Source organism: Haliotis rubra, unplaced genomic scaffold (assembly GCF_003918875.1).
Source record: "Haliotis rubra isolate DU_JTF1 unplaced genomic scaffold, ASM391887v1 Scf33, whole genome shotgun sequence".
Lineage (NCBI taxonomy): Eukaryota > Metazoa > Mollusca > Gastropoda > Lepetellida > Haliotidae > Haliotis > Haliotis rubra.
Window position 1 is genome coordinate 3,036,132 of NW_025767002.1, and position 17,885 is coordinate 3,054,016.

The window sequence follows — 17,885 nt, forward strand, 5'->3', positions numbered from 1 at the left end:
ATGCCTGCGTACCACCTGTAACACAACACAATCAGCAGGTAGACAATGACACAACACAACCAGCGATAGACACTGCTCACTCCGATGCCTGCTTACCACCTGTAACACAACATAGGTACACAATGACACAACACAATTAGCAGGTAGACACTGCTCACACCGATACCTGCGTACCACCTGTAACACAACACAATCAGGAGGCAGGCAATGACACAACCAGCAGGTAGACACTGCTCACACCGATACCTGAGTACCACCTGTAACACAACACAATCGGGAGGCAGGCAATGACACAACCAGCAGGTAGACACTGCTCACTCTGATGCCTGCGGACGGACGGACGGAGTCCATTTTAATACCCCCCGCAAAACGCGTTGCGGGGGATAACAATTGGTAACTAGTAGCAGAGATAGTAATGAGAATTCAAAACCTTCAAGTGGATTATGGGCAGCTTGAGTCGTATGTTCCCCAAGGAGCTGAGAATGTAACAGGAAATCCTGCTCTTCAATTGTATAATAAAAGTATGGAATTTTGCACAATACATGTGGACTATCAGTATTACATGTAGGAAAGAATACTTGATTCTAGGTAAAAGCTTAAAATATAGGATCAAATTCCATTTGTTTCCTCAAAAGGAACATACCTTTTCACATAGAACACTGACTGACTGAGTTTGGTTTTATGCCGCTTTTAGCAATATTCCAGCAACATCACGGCGGGGAACACCAGAAAAGGGCTTCACACATTGTACCCATATGGGGATTCGAACCCAGGTCTTCGGCGTGACGAGCCAACGCTTTAACCACTAGGCTACCCCACCGCCCCTCACATAGAACGACTAGAATATGAAAACAGTGGTCTACCAGTAGAACTTACACGTAGTCATAATACTTCAACATGGACGGGGTTGTTGTCTCATTCACAGTCTTCATTGCTTCAGATGCAAACTTTGTCTGAAACAGCAAAATATAAATATAAGTGATGAGGGTATTGATTTAACGCTATTTATTTTTGTCACACACTTTTCTAATTACATCCCATTTGGTCGGCTGAAGAGAAAAACCAAGTGAAACAGGTCATTAAAATTTAATTGTTTGGTTTAACGCGAAAGTCTTTGTAGGTTGTGGACAGATCTTGGATCACAAGTAAGTCGAATCTGAAAACTGAGGTATCAGTAAGGGACATAACTCTGATTGTTTGATCACATTCCAGAAGTTAGTCAATAATGAAGCATACAAGTACATGAATAACAACTTCTTGTTTATAGTGATCCAGCGAGCTTGAGGTGACGGGATCAAGCCCATCTGTGACCGGGTGTAAAAACCTTGGAGTCAACTTCGTGTGCAGACTCTTTCAGTGTTGTCACAACCCCTAGTGTACAGCACACAACCCTGTGTACTTAAAAGAACCCACGAATCCATTCGTAGGTGACCAGATGGTGGCGACATGAATACATGCAAACACCTAGTTGCGGGTACAGCAACGTGCAGTAAACTTGGACAAAGTACTGTGTCCCAGTCCACCCAGCTGTGAATGGGTAAATCATATGGATGGGAAGCCGCAATAAATATCGAATAATATTAATAATAATACTGGTAATTTTAAAAATGGTGTAAGAATCTACAGTGAAATGTTGCTCTATGCAACAAAAAGGAAGTTGTTAGGGACCATTCATAATTTATGGGTGATGGTGATGATTTTAATGTTCTGGGGAGGTAGGGGGTAATAAATTTTGTACACATGTACATGTACTATGGGGAGGGTAATTGATTTTGTACATTACATGCAGGGGGGGCACTAACTTTGTACGTAAGTTTTAGGGGTCATTCGCATTGTACATGCTTCTCCATAAAAATCATCATCACACACTCATGCACGCATGCACGCACGCACGCTCAAGGTTTTAGGTGTCTGGCTAAGGGGCATAACTCCGCACACAAATTCTGGCACCGAAGACAAATGGGTGCCCTATACCCCCTCCCCTGCCTGAGGCAAGAAATACCTCTTTATTTGAAATCTTCCTTCTCTTTCATATCATTACAAGATTGAGAAGCAGTACTGTCTTACACATTTTTGCTTGCCCTATGGGGAATTCATCTGATGTTTTTTTCAGAAACGCTTTTTGAAATCTGATACAATACATAATTCAGAATAGCTGGACCTTAAATCCCAGCTCATAGTTTTGCTTTTGACAATTTCGAAATACTTACAGTCTGATTGAACTGTGTCCTGAAATCTCCGATCTTCTTCTTGATGTCACTGCGAATACTGTCCAGCTTGTTTACGGAAGCTGAAAACAGTCAAACATATTGTCAAGATAACATATCTATCTCATCAAAATATCAAAATGTGTACATGAAACATTTATTATCCTCACCAAGACAGAACCCCAAACTCAGAAAAATTTCAGCTGTAAGGCAGCAGCTATAAATGGCCAGGTCTTGGCCAGACAATCCCCTGCACAATATCTCCAGCAACACTCCATGCTGTCAGAACACTGGTATTTTGGATAGGCAACCAATCTGGTTGAGTGGTTGAGTGAGTTTAGTTTTATGCTGCACTCAGCAATATTCCAGCTATATGACAGCTGTCTGTAAATAATCGAGTCTGGACAAGATTAACAACATGACCATCGATCTACGCAAATGGGATACAATGCCATGTGTTAACCAAGTCAGCAAGCTTGACCATCCGATCTCGTTAGTCGCCTCTTATGACAAGCATGGGTTACTGAAGATCAATTCTAACCCAGATCTTCTAACCAATCTGATCACCAGGCCCATTTGGTCATCACTTACGACCATTGAAGGTCGCTGACACCCGTTCTAAACTAGAATTCCCATGAGACACCTGGTTTTGTTACTTACAGTTGATCTGTTCCTGGATTTCCCCAGTAGCATTCTGCTTGGCCTGATCCAAAGTGCCCTTCGCCTGATGCAGATAAACAAGCATGAGTGGTCAATTCTTGTCAAAGAAATGAGTGAGTGAGTATGGTTTTATGTCGCTTTTAGCACTATTCCAGCAACATCACAGCAGGGGAGTCCAGAAATGGGCTTCACACATTGTACCCATGCAGGAAATCGAACCCAGACCTTCGGTGTGACAAGTGAACACTTTAACCACTGGGCTATACCACCGCCCCTAAAGGAATATAATTATCCTGATTATCTTATTCTGGCAAAAATGGAGTGAGTGAATGAGTTGTGTCAACTTGCTTGGAAAAGAATTTCAGTGACTGCAAATCTGGAAATTAATGTGGCTCAGTATCAATGCTACTACACTCTAGCCTCAGTGGTATATTAAATCCTTTTACTTAAAGGTCACATGCAACGTAAAACACAACTTTGCAGATTCTGATACCTTTTGGTATGGACTTACCGAAACAAATCGTCAAAAATGCAAATTCAACTTATAAAGTTGAAAAATAACGCGATGAAAAAAACCGCGCGAAATCGGAGTTCAAACGTTTCACTAATTTTCCCCAGACTTTTCTGGGGAAAACGGGTTTCAACAGCTGGGCTGCGCTCATAGCACGTGCGCAGTGAAATAGGTTCGCGCAACTTGGAAGCGGGTTGTCCGGTGAATACTCGGTGAAGGCTTTGGTGTGAGCTATTTTTCTAATGTTTTGTTGATATCTCACAGCGCGAGCTTTTATACGTTATGACAGTAAATTAACTGTTTATATAATTTCACCACACGTTCTTCTTACCGAGTCACTTTCTCAGTTCGATACTTAAAAGCAACGTCATTATTTAGCGTTGACAGAATTTCTAACTGTGATATAGATATGTCGTTGTCACAGACAAAACTCAATGTCTTGTTTTATTGACATCTGTGTGTCTGCCTGCCTGTCTGCTAATGACAATATTCAATACACATCTGCTATCACTGACCACATGCAATTTGAACTTAACACCAATCAGGCTATACACCATAAACAAAATGCATTGATTTATGGCCCGAGTTCGGTCTTTGTCACATTATGTAATTACACAGACAGGCAGGTGTGATAGTTGAACACATGACATGTTATGATGTCTGTTGATTGCAAAATGTTATACACAAAAAATGAGCATGTATTTACAAAACCCAACATCTCTACATATACACACACGATAAGCCGTGAGAGATCTGCAAATGAACAAGCCGTTACACTTGAGTGCACACCCACCCGCTCTGACTGGGTTCGGTATCCCGGCTGCTTCATTTCATTGGAAGTAAACCGAAGTACACAATATTGCACTTTTGATTTGCGATTGTACGCTTATAATTTTGTTTATATGTTTTTTCATAACCAGCAATGTATAATATATGTCATGAATAAGTGATAATTGTGTTTTAATTATGTTTGATTTTTTGGTTGCATGTGACCTTTAAATATTAATTTCAAGATTTAGAGCTTATCAATTTGATGCAGGGCCCCTATTCTCGAAAGTGTCCCAGCTAAGACAGATCCAAAGTAGTTAAGACAGAAGTTATGACATCCTACCGTTAGGATAAAACCCATTCTCGAAATGATCCTATCCTTGTCCTAACTTGAGCTACCGATCCTAGCTAGGATAGCGAGCTCTTCAGTAGGTGAGACATAAAAACATTCATTAAGTTGGGGATTCCCCTAAATATTATCAATGATTCATTCCACAAAAAAACACATAATAAGGAAATTCAGCTTTTGATGGACTTTGTAGATCTAGAAGAAATTATTCGATATTTTCATCACATTATAGGAGTTTTTAAGTTTTTGAAAATTCATTTTTGACAAGGCGATAATTTGAAAAGTCTGCAAAAAAACAATAAGGATATGAAAGATATGTGCAAAAAATATTTTCATTGTATTTGATTTTTTTATGAAAATCATGACTTGAAGTCTCATTATGCGTCACCTCACAAACTGAAAAATTCACCTAGGAAATATACAGGAGTTACTTCCCCTATTAAGTTGGCCTTGACGTTGATATTTCACGGCAATGTGACTCAAAAGAGCAATGTTGTGATTAAAAAGACCAAGAATAGGTAAGAATTGAACAAATCTCTCTTGTAGATCTAAAGAATATGTGCATTGCAACAAGTGTGTCTATTCATTACCGATAACTTGATAACTCTTCATAACACATCAAAACTGTGTGGTGTTGTAAATTCAAATGTAATTTAGGCGAGTTATTTTACTTGACAACATAAAAATTGGTGAACAAACAAGAACCACTCCATGTTGACTTCCACTAAGATAGACTTAGGACAAGTCAGAACCAATCCTAGTATTTGTCCTAAGTTAGGATATCCTAGCGCTAGGATACTTTTCGAGAATAAGGTAGGACACCTATCCTAGACCCTAGGATCAAAGTTAGGATATCCTAGGGCTAGGATCCTTTCGAGAATAGGGGCCCAGGACTTTTACAACCAAGATTTTTAGAGTGTCAAAATGCTGAAACATAATCAGTACAAATCCCAAATTCTAACCTAAGTCAGCGAATTCTAGCATGAGTACTGGATGCAAATCTGCAAAGCGAAGGTAAGTTACATTTGACAGCTGTGCCAGTCACTACCCCTTGCTACAGTCTTTGTATATAAAAAATCAATGATTACCTGGTCAATGAATTTCTGCATGTCAAGACTCTGTGATACATTGCCAGCTTGTGCTGAAAGATCATTCAGCTGAAATAAAATCAAACTCCATCAGAATTATATGAAACATAGAACATCATGAACTGGACTGATCATGAGTTACAACATAAAACCACATTTTGTAATAAATCATGGCTATTTAAACACTCAAATCTGAGTTAGACACACTACTTGTTGACAAAATGAGTGTCAACCCGGAATGACAGCTTCTGACATATTTCTGTCAGTTTACACACTACTACCTTGTTTGATTCAGAAATTATAGCAATCTCGTGGCAATGGTGAATTATTCTTGATTCTCCAAAGAGAGTTTAGTTTTATGTCACTTTCAACAATATTCCAGAAACATCACGACAGGAGACACCAGAAATGGGGTTCACACATTGTGCCCATGTGGGGAATCAAACCGGGGTCTTCAGCGTGATGAGCCAACACTTTAACCACTAGACTACCCCACCACCCCTGAGGTGAGGTGAGATGAAAAGGGTTTTTAACATTTCTTTCAAGATTATTGCACCTTGAAAGAAAGCCATAATCCTCCCTGTCACCACTCAAACCAAAGGGAAGTAACTCCAATCTAAAGTCATAATTCTTGGGCTAACTAACTAACTGAGTTTGGTTTTACGCCGCTTTTAGCAATATTCCAGCAACATCATAGCGGGGGACACCAGAAATGGGCTTCACACATTGTACCCATGTGGGGATTTGAACCCGGGTCTTCGGCATGACGAGCCAACGCTTTAACCACTAGGCTACCCCACCGCCCCATAATTCTTGGAAGATGTTCAAGCACATAGCACATTTGTAGGGCAAACAATTGCAGCACACCAACAGTTTGATAAAACATTACACTTTAAGTCAAAATGTAAGGCAGGTTAACCCTTCCTTTATCCTTTTCTACATCAACTTACACCAGTGAAGTTAGCATCAGTCTTATACTGTGAAACATTCAGTGCGCCACCACAAGTAGTGGAGGGCAGGCTGCAGTCAGATTGTCCTTTATGATTTTCAGTTGATTGGTAAGATGTGTCCCATCATTCTGCAGACTGACCAAATAACTTGCAACATCTGTTAAATCTTTCTGGGTGGCATTAACATCTGCAACAATAAGTACATTAGTCTTCACACATTCAGACAGAAAGTTCATTGCATTTCATATGTCATTCATACTTATGATGTAATCAATTGAAAATGGTAAAACATAAATATATTCTTCAATTAGATATGACATAGATTTACTAATACAAAATAGAATCTGAATTTATAAACATGGGAAATTTATAATCTTTGTACAGAGAACAAGTAAACACATGTGATCATGTGTGCCACAGGACAAAATATGATGTTCACATGCACATGTCAGGGGAGATAACTGCAACAGATAGCGCTTGGGAAGACCACTAAGAAGTAAGACAATAACATGGATGTCTAGCAATTTGAAGTTTCAGGACATTAGGCGATCAAGTGTTAAAGGAACTTATTGGTAAGAACTTGATATGTTTCAATGAGGGAAACAGCAGGCCTGTGACATAACATAAAGGTGTCCATCAAACAGCTGGAATCATGTTGAGAGCAGCAGTAAACATCAGCAAACAAATAACCATTGTGTTGTACTTGCTGACCCATCAAGATTTGGGTATCTATCAAAACTTGTTTGTTGCAGAGGTAATAATGCTTGTTTCAAGAGGGGGGACTAACAAGATCAACGCTTCACTTAAGAAAAATAGCAATTTATTACACTGAAGTTAAGTATAAGTCTGCCTCAGCAACGACACAAGAAGATAAATGTCTCACCTGAGTGAGATCTTGTGTTATTTTATTAAAGTGAATTACTGATTAACTTAATGCCAAAGATACTTTTAGGAAGGACACCATAAAATTGTTTTCACATATTGAACTCATATTCAAACCCATGACGTTGGTAGGAAGAGCAGCTGCTTCAACCACAAGGCTAACCAGGAAATACAGTGTTGATCTCACTGAGTTTCAAGGTTAGCATGATCTTTCCATGCATGGCTTATGTATAAACATAGATGTTTATTTGTTTGTTCTTCACACTCACAGTACATATAGTGCTACAGCCTTTAAATTAAATGATGCATAACTATCTACAGAAAATGCACCAAGGGGACATAAATTGTGAAATTCAAATTTTAACTCTTACTCACTTTTACTGAGATCCGTTGCCTGTTGAATCAGCGATGAGGCGTTGACCAGATCAGCCACTCTATCAACTGCACTGCTTGCTGTGGCTGAAAAGTGTTGTAACATAAACCTAAACAAATTCCAGACAACATAATATTTTCAACTTAGACAAAGTTGAATTTCCATCATACCTTTGATAACTAGCTCATAACAATCCTTGAAGTCCCTGACAAGTTTCTAAATGCCTTTCAAGAACCTCAAAAGTTTCATAAATGACATCACCCATTACTATTAAATGTCAATATTTGCAAAAACACAAAGAGTGGGACATTTTGCAAATATGAACAATGACATCATCTTTACAAGACAGCTGCAATAGTAGTTAGAGTGAGTGAGTTTAGTTTTACACCGTTCCAGCAATATCAAGGCAGGGGACTCCAGACTGACTGACTGAGTTTGGTTTTACGCCGCTTTTAGCAATATTCCACCAACATCACGGCAGGGGACACCAGAAATGGGCTTCACACATTGTGCCCATGTGGGGATTCGAACCCGGGTTTTCGGCGTGACCACTCGGCTACCCCACCATCCCAATAGCAGCTAGACTTAAATGCAGCTGTGAACAGTATTTCAGTTATATCATATATATGACTCACACGTTAGGAAATCCCAAACCAACCAGGCCTCTGACCTTACTACTACTTTACTGTACTAATTTACTACTTTGGTGACGTCACAAGCACAGGTAGGGTGCTGTCAAGCCTAGAAACATAATCTGGGTGACCTGGGATTTGGACCCACATTCACAGGCTCCTGATGTTACCAAGGGACATAACTCTAGAAAGCCAACTGGAGTGCCTATGATAACTGGACCCCTCTTGCCCCTTAATCAGTTGTCATGGTACAAGTGTATAGGGAGTTACAGGAGGAGATGCAAGGGACCAGCTCTACTCCAGGGTCACCGAAGGGTCTATCACCACAGTCTATATATGTGTTGTGTGAGATTTATTTGGAAAATATCTTACTGTTGATGTCTCTAACCAGAGTTGCTCTTGTTGAATCAAAGGTTCCTAGGGCTCTAGCTTGAACATCCTGTGGATAAAAGAACATTAAAAGTTAAAACTGATCACTTTAGCTAAATATTCAAAATGTAAAATATCAAAGATAGCCCCTCCAAAACATCATACAAACAAATAAGAGTTGATGGATAACATAAACAACAAATAACTTCCTGTTTGAAGATCACGCATGTAAACTCTTTAATGTGTATAACATTAAACAGGGATTGGGAAAGGTGGGGGCCATGGGCCATTTTGCACATTAGAATAAAAAATTGCCCATTAAAATGTTGAAGTTTACTAATGATACAAGGGCAGTGGCCCATTCTAAATTCAGAAATTGGCTAATGATCCTGAAAATGGCCCATTGTCATAGTTCTCTATCCCAATTCCTGATTAAATATATATCTTCGGTTCATTACATTGCGATTTCCTCGTAAACAAAACTCACATCCATTGTATCTGTAACATAGTTGTCAAATCCAGTTAAAGCCTGGCCAAGTCTTCCTGCAAGCCCACGGTTGTCTTCGTTTCGTAGATATCGATGAATGAGATCGTTAGTGACAAAGGCACACACAACTCCAGCTCTGTACCAAATAATATTCATAGTAATACATGCCTTTCATATATTTATAATATTATTATATATTTATATTTATCATAATATTTAAAAAGACCCTAAGAATATTTCATTATCACCTTCAGATGAATGAAAAATGTTCAAGAAGTACTGAACAGTGCATACGATTATTGAACATGGGCTTTGTAAAGTGTGTCAATGTTGAGTATAAGCATGTCAGGGTTGAGTATAAGCATGTCTGTGTTGAGTATAAGCATGTCAGGGTTGAGTATAAGCATATCTGTGTTGAGTATTAGCATGTCTGTGTTGAGTATAAGATGTCAGGGTTGAGTATAAGCATGTCAGGGTTGAGTATAAGCATGTCAGGGTTGAGTATAAGCATGTCTGTGTTGAGTATAAGCATGTCAGTGTTGAGTATAAGATGTCAGGGTTGAGTATAAGCATGTCAGGGTTGAGTATAAGCATGTCTGTGTTGAGTTTAAGCATGTCTGTGTTGAGTATAAGCATGTCAGGGTTGAGTATATTAGCATGTCTGTGTTGAGTATAAGATGTCAGGGTTGAGTATAAGAATGTCAGGGTTGAGTATAAGCATGTCAGTGTTGAGTATATTAGCAGATATGTCTGTGTTGAGTATTGAGTATAAGTATAAGATGTCAGGGTTGAGTATAAGCATGTCAGGGTTGAGTATAAGCATGTCAGGGTTGAGTATAAGCATGTCAGTGTTGAGTATAAGCATGTCAGTGTTGAGTATAAGCATGTCAGGGTTGAGTATAAGCATGTCAGGGTTGAGTATAAGCATGTCTGTGTTGAGTATAAGCATGTCAGGGTTGTACGTCTGTGTTGAGTATAAGCATGTCAGTGTTGAGTATATTAGCATGTCTGTGTTGAGTATAAGATGTCAGGGTTGAGTATAAGAATGTCAGGGTTGAGTATAAGCATGTCTGTGTTGAGTATAAGCATGTCAATGTTGAGTATAAGCATGTCAGTGTTGAGTATAAGCATGTCAATGTTGAGTATAAGCATGTCAGGGTTGAGTATAAGCATGTCAGTGTTGAGTATAAGCATGTCAGTGTTGTGTATAAGCATGTCAGTGTTGAGTATAAGGCATGTCAGTGTTGAGTATAAGCATGTCAGTGTTGTGTATAAGCATGCATGTCAGCATGTTCAGTGTTGTATAAGCATGTCAGTGTTGTGTATAAGCATGTCAGTGTTGAGTATAAGCATGTCAGTGTTGAGTATAAGGCATGTCAATGTTGAGTATAGGCATGTCAGTGTTGAGTATAAGCATGTCAGTGTTGAGTATAAGCATCCACGATGGTACATACAGCATGATGGTGTTGATTATAAGCAAGACCGTGCAGTAGGAGACACGCTTGCACTTGGCTCGTTTTGGATCCTTCTCCTTCTTCTTCCCACCGCACTTGCCACAACAGCGACAACAGCAGAAACAACAGCCAAATATTGGCATGATGATGCAGAACAGGATGCCCACAGCCACACACACAGCAAAGCCAATCAAGTAGTCCGTGTACTGAAACACAGACCAGTAACATTGTTCAAAATGTTTAATCAGTTATAGAAAAAGTATACTGTTTAAAAGTACTCCAACCCAATTGTAGCTGTTACAAAATTATGACAGGGCAAACCAGTGGTTGACGATATGAATAGCATCCCCTGCTGCCAAAGACAAAGTTCCACAATGTCTTTGTCAATGAGCCTGAACTGCATTGTAATGGGGGTGGTGGGGTAGCCTAATGGTTAAAGCCTCCACTCGTCACACTGAAGACACAGGTTTGATTCCCCACTTTGGTGCAGTGTGTGAAGCCCATTTCTGGTGTCCCCCACCGTGACATTGCTGGAATATTGTAAAAGTGGCGTAAAACCATACTCACTCACTGCATTGTAATGGCACTTATCACATGTATAATGCACTGCAGACCTATTCGGACCAGGAAAACCCACAGAAAACCAGTGGTTAACAGTATGAACAACACCCCAGGCTGCTTGTACCCCTTTGAGCTTGTACTTACAATAAGCATAAGGAACTGCAGACCTATTCTTACCAAGAAAACCTACAGTGAGTGAGTGAGTGAGTGAGTGAGTTAGTTATTCAGAACTACTCGTGTCATTCCGGCAAGCCAGATGGCCATGTTCACGACTGGGCCTTGTCTAAGTGCAAACGGGCAGGGAGATGAAAATAGTCTAGTACTATTTCAAAGGAAAGATAACTCTGAATTTCCAAACATGGCTACTCCAAGAATATCCCACATCCTGACGGCAAAACAGCTATACAGTCATTCCCTTCGTAAAGATGTTTCAGCGTTGAAAGTTGCTGAACCTCTAGCTCAAAGTTTATGTTTAAATTGTGCTTTGCATAATTTAGTGGAGTTTCAAAGTTCAACGGTGCAGCCATTTTGATGCATCGAAATACATTTTACTACCCATGTTTTGATTGGTTTGCCACGATTCTTGGCAATAATGGCGTACTATTAAGGTACGAGTCTTCTTGTAGGTCACGGAAAGAGGCGCAGTAGTTACAAATGTGAGTATGGTTTTACGCCGCTTTTAGCAATATTCCAGCAGGGGACACCAGAAACGGGTTTCACACATTGTACCCATGTGGGGAATACAACTCGGGTTTTCGGCATGACGAACGAACGCTTTAACCACTAGGCTACCCAACCGACCCAGAAAACCCACAGAAAACCAGTGGTCGACAGTGTGAACATTATCAAGCTTAATGCATCTATACAGTGACATGTACATATGTGTATGTGGCTGCTTGTACTGGGAGGGGTAATGCCAGTTTTATTGTGCTAACTGAACCCAGGGAAAGGTAACAAGAGGTACCATATCTATAATCTCTCGGGGCGGTGGGGTAGCCTAGTGGTTAAAGCATTGGCTTGTCATGCCAAAGACCCGGGTTCGAATCCCCACATGGGTACAATGTGTGAAGTCCATTTCTGGTGTCCCCCACCGTGATGTTGCTGGAATATTGCTAAAAGTGGCGTAAAACCATCCAAAACTGTGTTCCACAGGAGATATTGCTTGTGTGAGATATCCTAGGAGATATCATTTTGACAGTAGATTTTGTACAATGCCCAGACAATGTTATGACGTCATGAACTGGATGCCATCATGTCACAATGCTATGACAATGTTGCACTGCAAGTCATCTTCAGAGATGTACAGTTTTCATTGAAAACTAATGAAGAGTGATTTTTGATGATAAATAGAATCTCACCCTCATGTCTTCTGATATCAAACATATCAACACTTGTCGATAAAAGTAAAAACATCCTCGTCAAGCCTGGATACTTGTAACTTTATCAACCCATGATGATATAATAATTTGATATCAAAACACATTCGGGTGAGATTCACTATTTGCGTGTCACATAAAACCCTGCAAAGGTTGATACAATGACGACATTCCATGTCATCAGGTTAAGGTGACAGACAGCTATCAGGTAAAATTAACCATGACCTCCAAGTCATATAGCCTGACCAACTGATGACAATATGATGGAACCTTTCCTGTCCAATTTTTTTATCTACATACAACCCACAGTACAGACTGGAATAACAAAACCCACCATTCATGTCCAGCCAACTATACCTTGTATTATAAAGATTCTAATTTCTGTTTCAGCTGCCCGTTAACTCGGTTTTATTTCCAATTTTAGTACTAATCATCATAAACCTGACTGAAAGTCAAGTTTCAAACAGATGAAACTGATAAAAGGAAACATCACATGTATAAGTATAGAAGTATACCTAGCTGTTAACGACAAGTCTCCAACCAATCACACCTACATACTCTCCTTAACAACTCATCGCCTATGAAATGTCAAGTCTGAAAGAAAACTCTAATGATATCTCAATGAAATCGTATCTCCCTGATCAGGATTAATCCTGACCATCATCCACTCAGTGTCTCAGTAGGAGCACACAGAAGTCAGCAGCACAACTCATTTCCTTATCTTGAAAATGGAAAAAAACAGGCAGTTCCAAATTCAAACAATAAAGGCAATGTGATTGCTGGCATGTTATGGCTCTCTTCTGATTGCCATGGCATCTACACCCAAGAATGTGTTTATCATGCCATGATATTGCTAGAATATTGGTAAAATGAATGTAAAACCAAACCCACTCACTCACTCTGCACCCAAGAGGGTGTTTATCATAGGCATATTTGTGTCCTGCATAATTTGTTTTTTTTATTGCAGCAGACAAATGAAGCTGAATCATTTAGGAAGCTGTCATCTGATTGGCTAAAACATCCATGTATCCTTCAATCTTCATAGGTATCAGGTATAGGTATAGGTATCATAACAAGAGTCATCAGAAGATGACATATCCCCCCGGCCTCCACATCTTTGAAAGAACAAAGCATCTGACAGTTACTTCAAGTCCAGCTTGATTTTAGACTAAGTGCAAATCGTTTCCATGGAATTCATGAAAAAAATAAATGACAAAAATCTGCAAATAGCAAAAGGCACCACTTTGGGATCTGCCTCACATATCTGCCAAGTTTTGCTGAAAGATATTAAGAAGTTTTTCGAGTTGTGCTCCGGAAACGAAGCCCACCCCTCACTTTTGCAACTAAGTCCGAATCGTTTCCAAGGAAACCGGGAAAAATAAAAATGCCAAAAATCTGCAAATAGCAAAAGGCACCACTTAAGGTTCTGTTTCATATATCTACCAAGTTTTGTTGAAATATTGAACGGTTCTTGAGTTATGCTCCGGAAACGAAACCCACCCCTTCCTTTTGAGACTAAGTCTGATTCATTTCCATGGAAACCAAAAAAATTATAAATCACAAATATCTGCAAATAGCAAAAGGCACCACTTTGGGATCTGCCTCACATATCTGCCAAGTTTTGCTGAAAGACATTGAGAACGAATCGTTTCCAAGGAAACCAGGAAAAATAAAAATGCCAAAAATCTGTAAATAGCAAAAGGCACAACTTTAGGATTTTTTGGATATATCTACCAAGTTTTGTTGAAAAAATACTGAACGGTTCTTGAGTTATGCTCCGGAAACGAAGCCCACCCTTCTTTAAGACTAAGTCCAAAACGTTTCCATGGAAACCGGAAAAAATAAAAATGTCAAAAATCTGTAAATAGCAAAAGGCACAACTTTAGGATCTGTTTGATATATCTACCAAGTTTTGTTGAAAAATACTGAACGGTTCTGATTTATACTTGTTCTGAGTTATACAAATATGCCAATTTCCATCTCCATAGTTGGAGAAGACCTATGAGTGAGTGAGTGACTTGGTATAGGGAATTAAAGTGAGTGAGTGAGTGAGTTTATTCTTACGCCACTTTTACCAATATTCCAGCAATATCACGATGGGGGACACCAGAATGGGCTTTACATGGTGTACCCATGTGGGGAATCAAACCAGCAGGTCTTCGGGGAGGAGTTAAAGTGAGCGAATGCGATTTTACACCACTTGTAGCAATATTCAAGCAATACCACAGAGGGGACACCAGAATTTGGCTTCACAACCTGCTCACATTCTGTGGTGAATGTAACCTGGCATAGCAAGCAAAGGTTTTAAACATGAGGCTTCTTTCTATATGACCTGTTTCAAACAGTTATACACCATTTCATTTTTCAGTTTGTTCTTAAATGGAGGAAAGAGCCATGTCCTGGTCATTAAGAGTGAAACCCATCAGAAAGGAAATAATGCTGACAAGACCACTGACAACTGTGAAAGCGAATAAAACACAACCCACATCCCAACTAGGATGGAGACAGCATCTTCACCACTAAGCTGCTTCTCAATACACTACAAAGCCATGAGACCAAGGTCAACACCTGCATTTCACGAGGTCTTATAAAGACCTATATTCTCATGAAAAAGGCAACTGTTGTATCAAAACTGGACACATTATCATACTAATGGAAATATGCTAAAATGGGTTTATTGACACTTAAAACTCCTTGGCAGACATTAAGTCGATGCTTTTCTTCTCCTGACAAGATTTCCTTTCTACTGGAGGTAGCGAGGTGTTCACAGTGTTCCGTTCTCCGGTAATTACGGTTTTTTTTTACCGATAAAAATTGTGAAGATCCGGTATTTTCAACTGCCGTCGGTAGCTGCCGCCGGGTAAATTTTGTATTGCTTAAAGTTGCCATTTATCGGCAGATTTAATAAACTTGCAGATAACATCTTTGTTTATTCTTTGTTCTCTTCAGATCATTATGCAAGCGTATATTGAAAACTAGGGTGGCAATCCCACATCTAAATATAGACTATATAGTTTTTCACAGTTGTAGAAGCGATTTTATTGGATAAAGATTGGTTTCTAATGGCTTTTAAGCCACAGTCTGCTATAAAGGGTCGTAATTGGTCAAAATCTGACCGTGACCTAAAGCAGCCAATCATATTACGGCAATGGATTCCGTCCTCGTAAACCAAAACTTTTAGATTTAGACAGAAGTTTTGGGTAAAATAATGCTATTCTGAACATATTAAGGAAGAAATCTCTACCTATACGTAAATTATGGAACTTTTTGGACGTATCGTGCTAGGTTATGACCTGTGACAAATATGCTTCATGTATATATTTTAGCATTAAACATCGTGTCGGCGTGAAGATTGGCGTGAGCCGAGATGTCAGTTGTCAGTGACTTGACTTACATTACATGATCGCACAAAACATGGAAAATAGTAATTTTATATGTACAACTTTTATGAATGTTGTTGATTTTATTCATTAGTTTATTCAATTTATTTAATGAATTCCTCGAAACATGGTTACTTTGCTCTTTGACAATGTTATTGTGGACCAGCTGCGAAGCATGTGTCGAGAATCGTTGTTTTCAACTTCGTGAAATGCAGGTTGAAATTCACCACAGGTATATAAACACTAATTATTTGCACATTTCACAGTCATTTAGATGGCGAATGACATTCTGAACACATTTATCGAATTTAGTTGGACGCTTTCATTTCCTGATTGTGACAAAATCACGAGACGACGGCTATATATGCCAAATGGCGAATACTTTTGTCAGGTCTAATGAGCATTCTCGAAAAACAAGCAGCTTCAAATGCGGCAGACTTTTCAACACATTTTACGTTACAGTATATCGTTGCGATTACTGATTAATTTGTCTCTCGGATAAAAACTAGTTCAGCGAGAATTTTTCAGACCCGTCGGCATAAGCCGCCCGGTAATTTTCAAAACCACGGGAACAAGATTCAGATGCTGCGATTCATTGGGGACATGTCTTGCTGTCTTTATCATTTCTGTCCCTCTTTCCTGGCAGATTCGGATGCTGCGATTCATTGGGGACATGTCTTGCTGTCTTTATCATTTCTGTCCCTCTTTCCTGGCAGATTCGGATGCTGCGATTCACTGGGGACATGTCTTGCTCTCTTTATCATTTCTGTCCCTCTTTCCTGGCAGATCCAGATGTCTTCAGGTTAACGAGTTGTGTCAAACACAGCTCTTTCCGCACATCACCACAAATTGTCTAGTTGTATAGGTATGATTTAATTTGAGCATTGAGTAAGTTTTTACACAGCTTTTAGCAACTTTTTAAGCAATATTCCAGCAATATCACGGCAGGGGACACCAGAAATGGGCTTCACACAATTTAACCATGTGAGGAATCATGCTCAGGTCTTCGGAAAAAACGAGCAAATGCTTTAATCACTTGGCTACCCCCACGGCCTCTTTTGAGAACTGAAACTTGTCACCATGCTACAGCCGCTGTTCTGATCAAATCTGGCTGGCTGAGTATGGTTTTACGCCGTTTTTAGCAATATTCCAGCAATATCACGGTGGGGACACCAGAAATGGGCTTCACAAGTTGTACCCATGTGGGGAATCGAACCCAGGCCTTCGGCGTGACGAGCGAACGCTTTAACCACTAGGCTCCCCCACCGCCCCTGATCAAATCTGGATGTTTTACACAAATTGCACATTTTAATATACCTTCCCTGGGTAATTCCCAAGTGTGAACAAAGCTAGAAGACAAACGCTCCAGGAGGAATCTCAGAGAGGAAAGAATATCAGGGGTAAGTCTTCCCTGAGGAATTCCTGTGAGGGAAGAATATTATTATGACACATCCCTATGGCCTTATCTCCTCAGTACAGGACACACTGTAGATCCCCTTCAGATGGCATCTATACTACAACATTTCTACATAAACCAAGAGGTACTCACATTTTTCCATTTTGTCATCTCTTCTGGAAACTTTCCTTTTACAAGTTCTGTTATATCTGAAAACAAAAGGCAGGAATACATTAAATTAAATTGAGACAATGTATATTCATATTTACACACATGCACATGCGCACACACACACTCTCACACACACACTCTCACACGCACGCGCACACATATGTCCATTCCAACAAAGACATATTATTTCCTTGATAGCAATGGAGGAAATGCGAGCTGCTTCATTGTACTGAACAATGTTATGTTTTACCTATATATTCATAGGAACTCT

At 39.6% G+C, this 17,885-nt stretch overlaps 2 protein-coding genes across 2 annotated transcripts in view; both read right to left on the reverse strand.

Annotated features, from left to right (window-relative positions):
• Positions 1-77: 77 nt before the first annotated feature.
• Positions 78-6,593, reverse strand: LOC124284169. Its single transcript, XM_046720230.1, has 6 exons — positions 6,534-6,593; positions 5,584-5,652; positions 2,868-2,931; positions 2,211-2,290; positions 877-953; positions 78-177 (listed from the first exon to the last, which is right to left on the reverse strand). The coding sequence occupies exons 2-6, from the start codon at positions 5,602-5,604 to the stop codon at positions 93-95; spliced, it is 327 nt and encodes a 108-aa protein (XP_046576186.1). The 5' UTR covers positions 5,605-5,652; positions 6,534-6,593; the 3' UTR covers positions 78-92.
• LOC124284168 (prominin-1-A-like) overlaps positions 6,562-17,885 on the reverse strand; it is a 51,355-nt gene continuing 40,031 nt past the window's right edge. Inside the window, exons 2-7 of the mRNA XM_046720229.1 lie at positions 17,597-17,652; positions 10,731-10,936; positions 9,277-9,412; positions 8,793-8,859; positions 7,791-7,874; positions 6,562-6,720 (exon numbers count right to left, since the gene is read on the reverse strand). Of these exons, the coding sequence (XP_046576185.1) occupies positions 6,572-6,720; positions 7,791-7,874; positions 8,793-8,859; positions 9,277-9,412; positions 10,731-10,936; positions 17,597-17,652 (698 nt within the window). The 3' untranslated portion in view covers positions 6,562-6,571. The remainder of the gene's footprint in view (positions 6,721-7,790; positions 7,875-8,792; positions 8,860-9,276; positions 9,413-10,730; positions 10,937-17,596; positions 17,653-17,885) is intronic.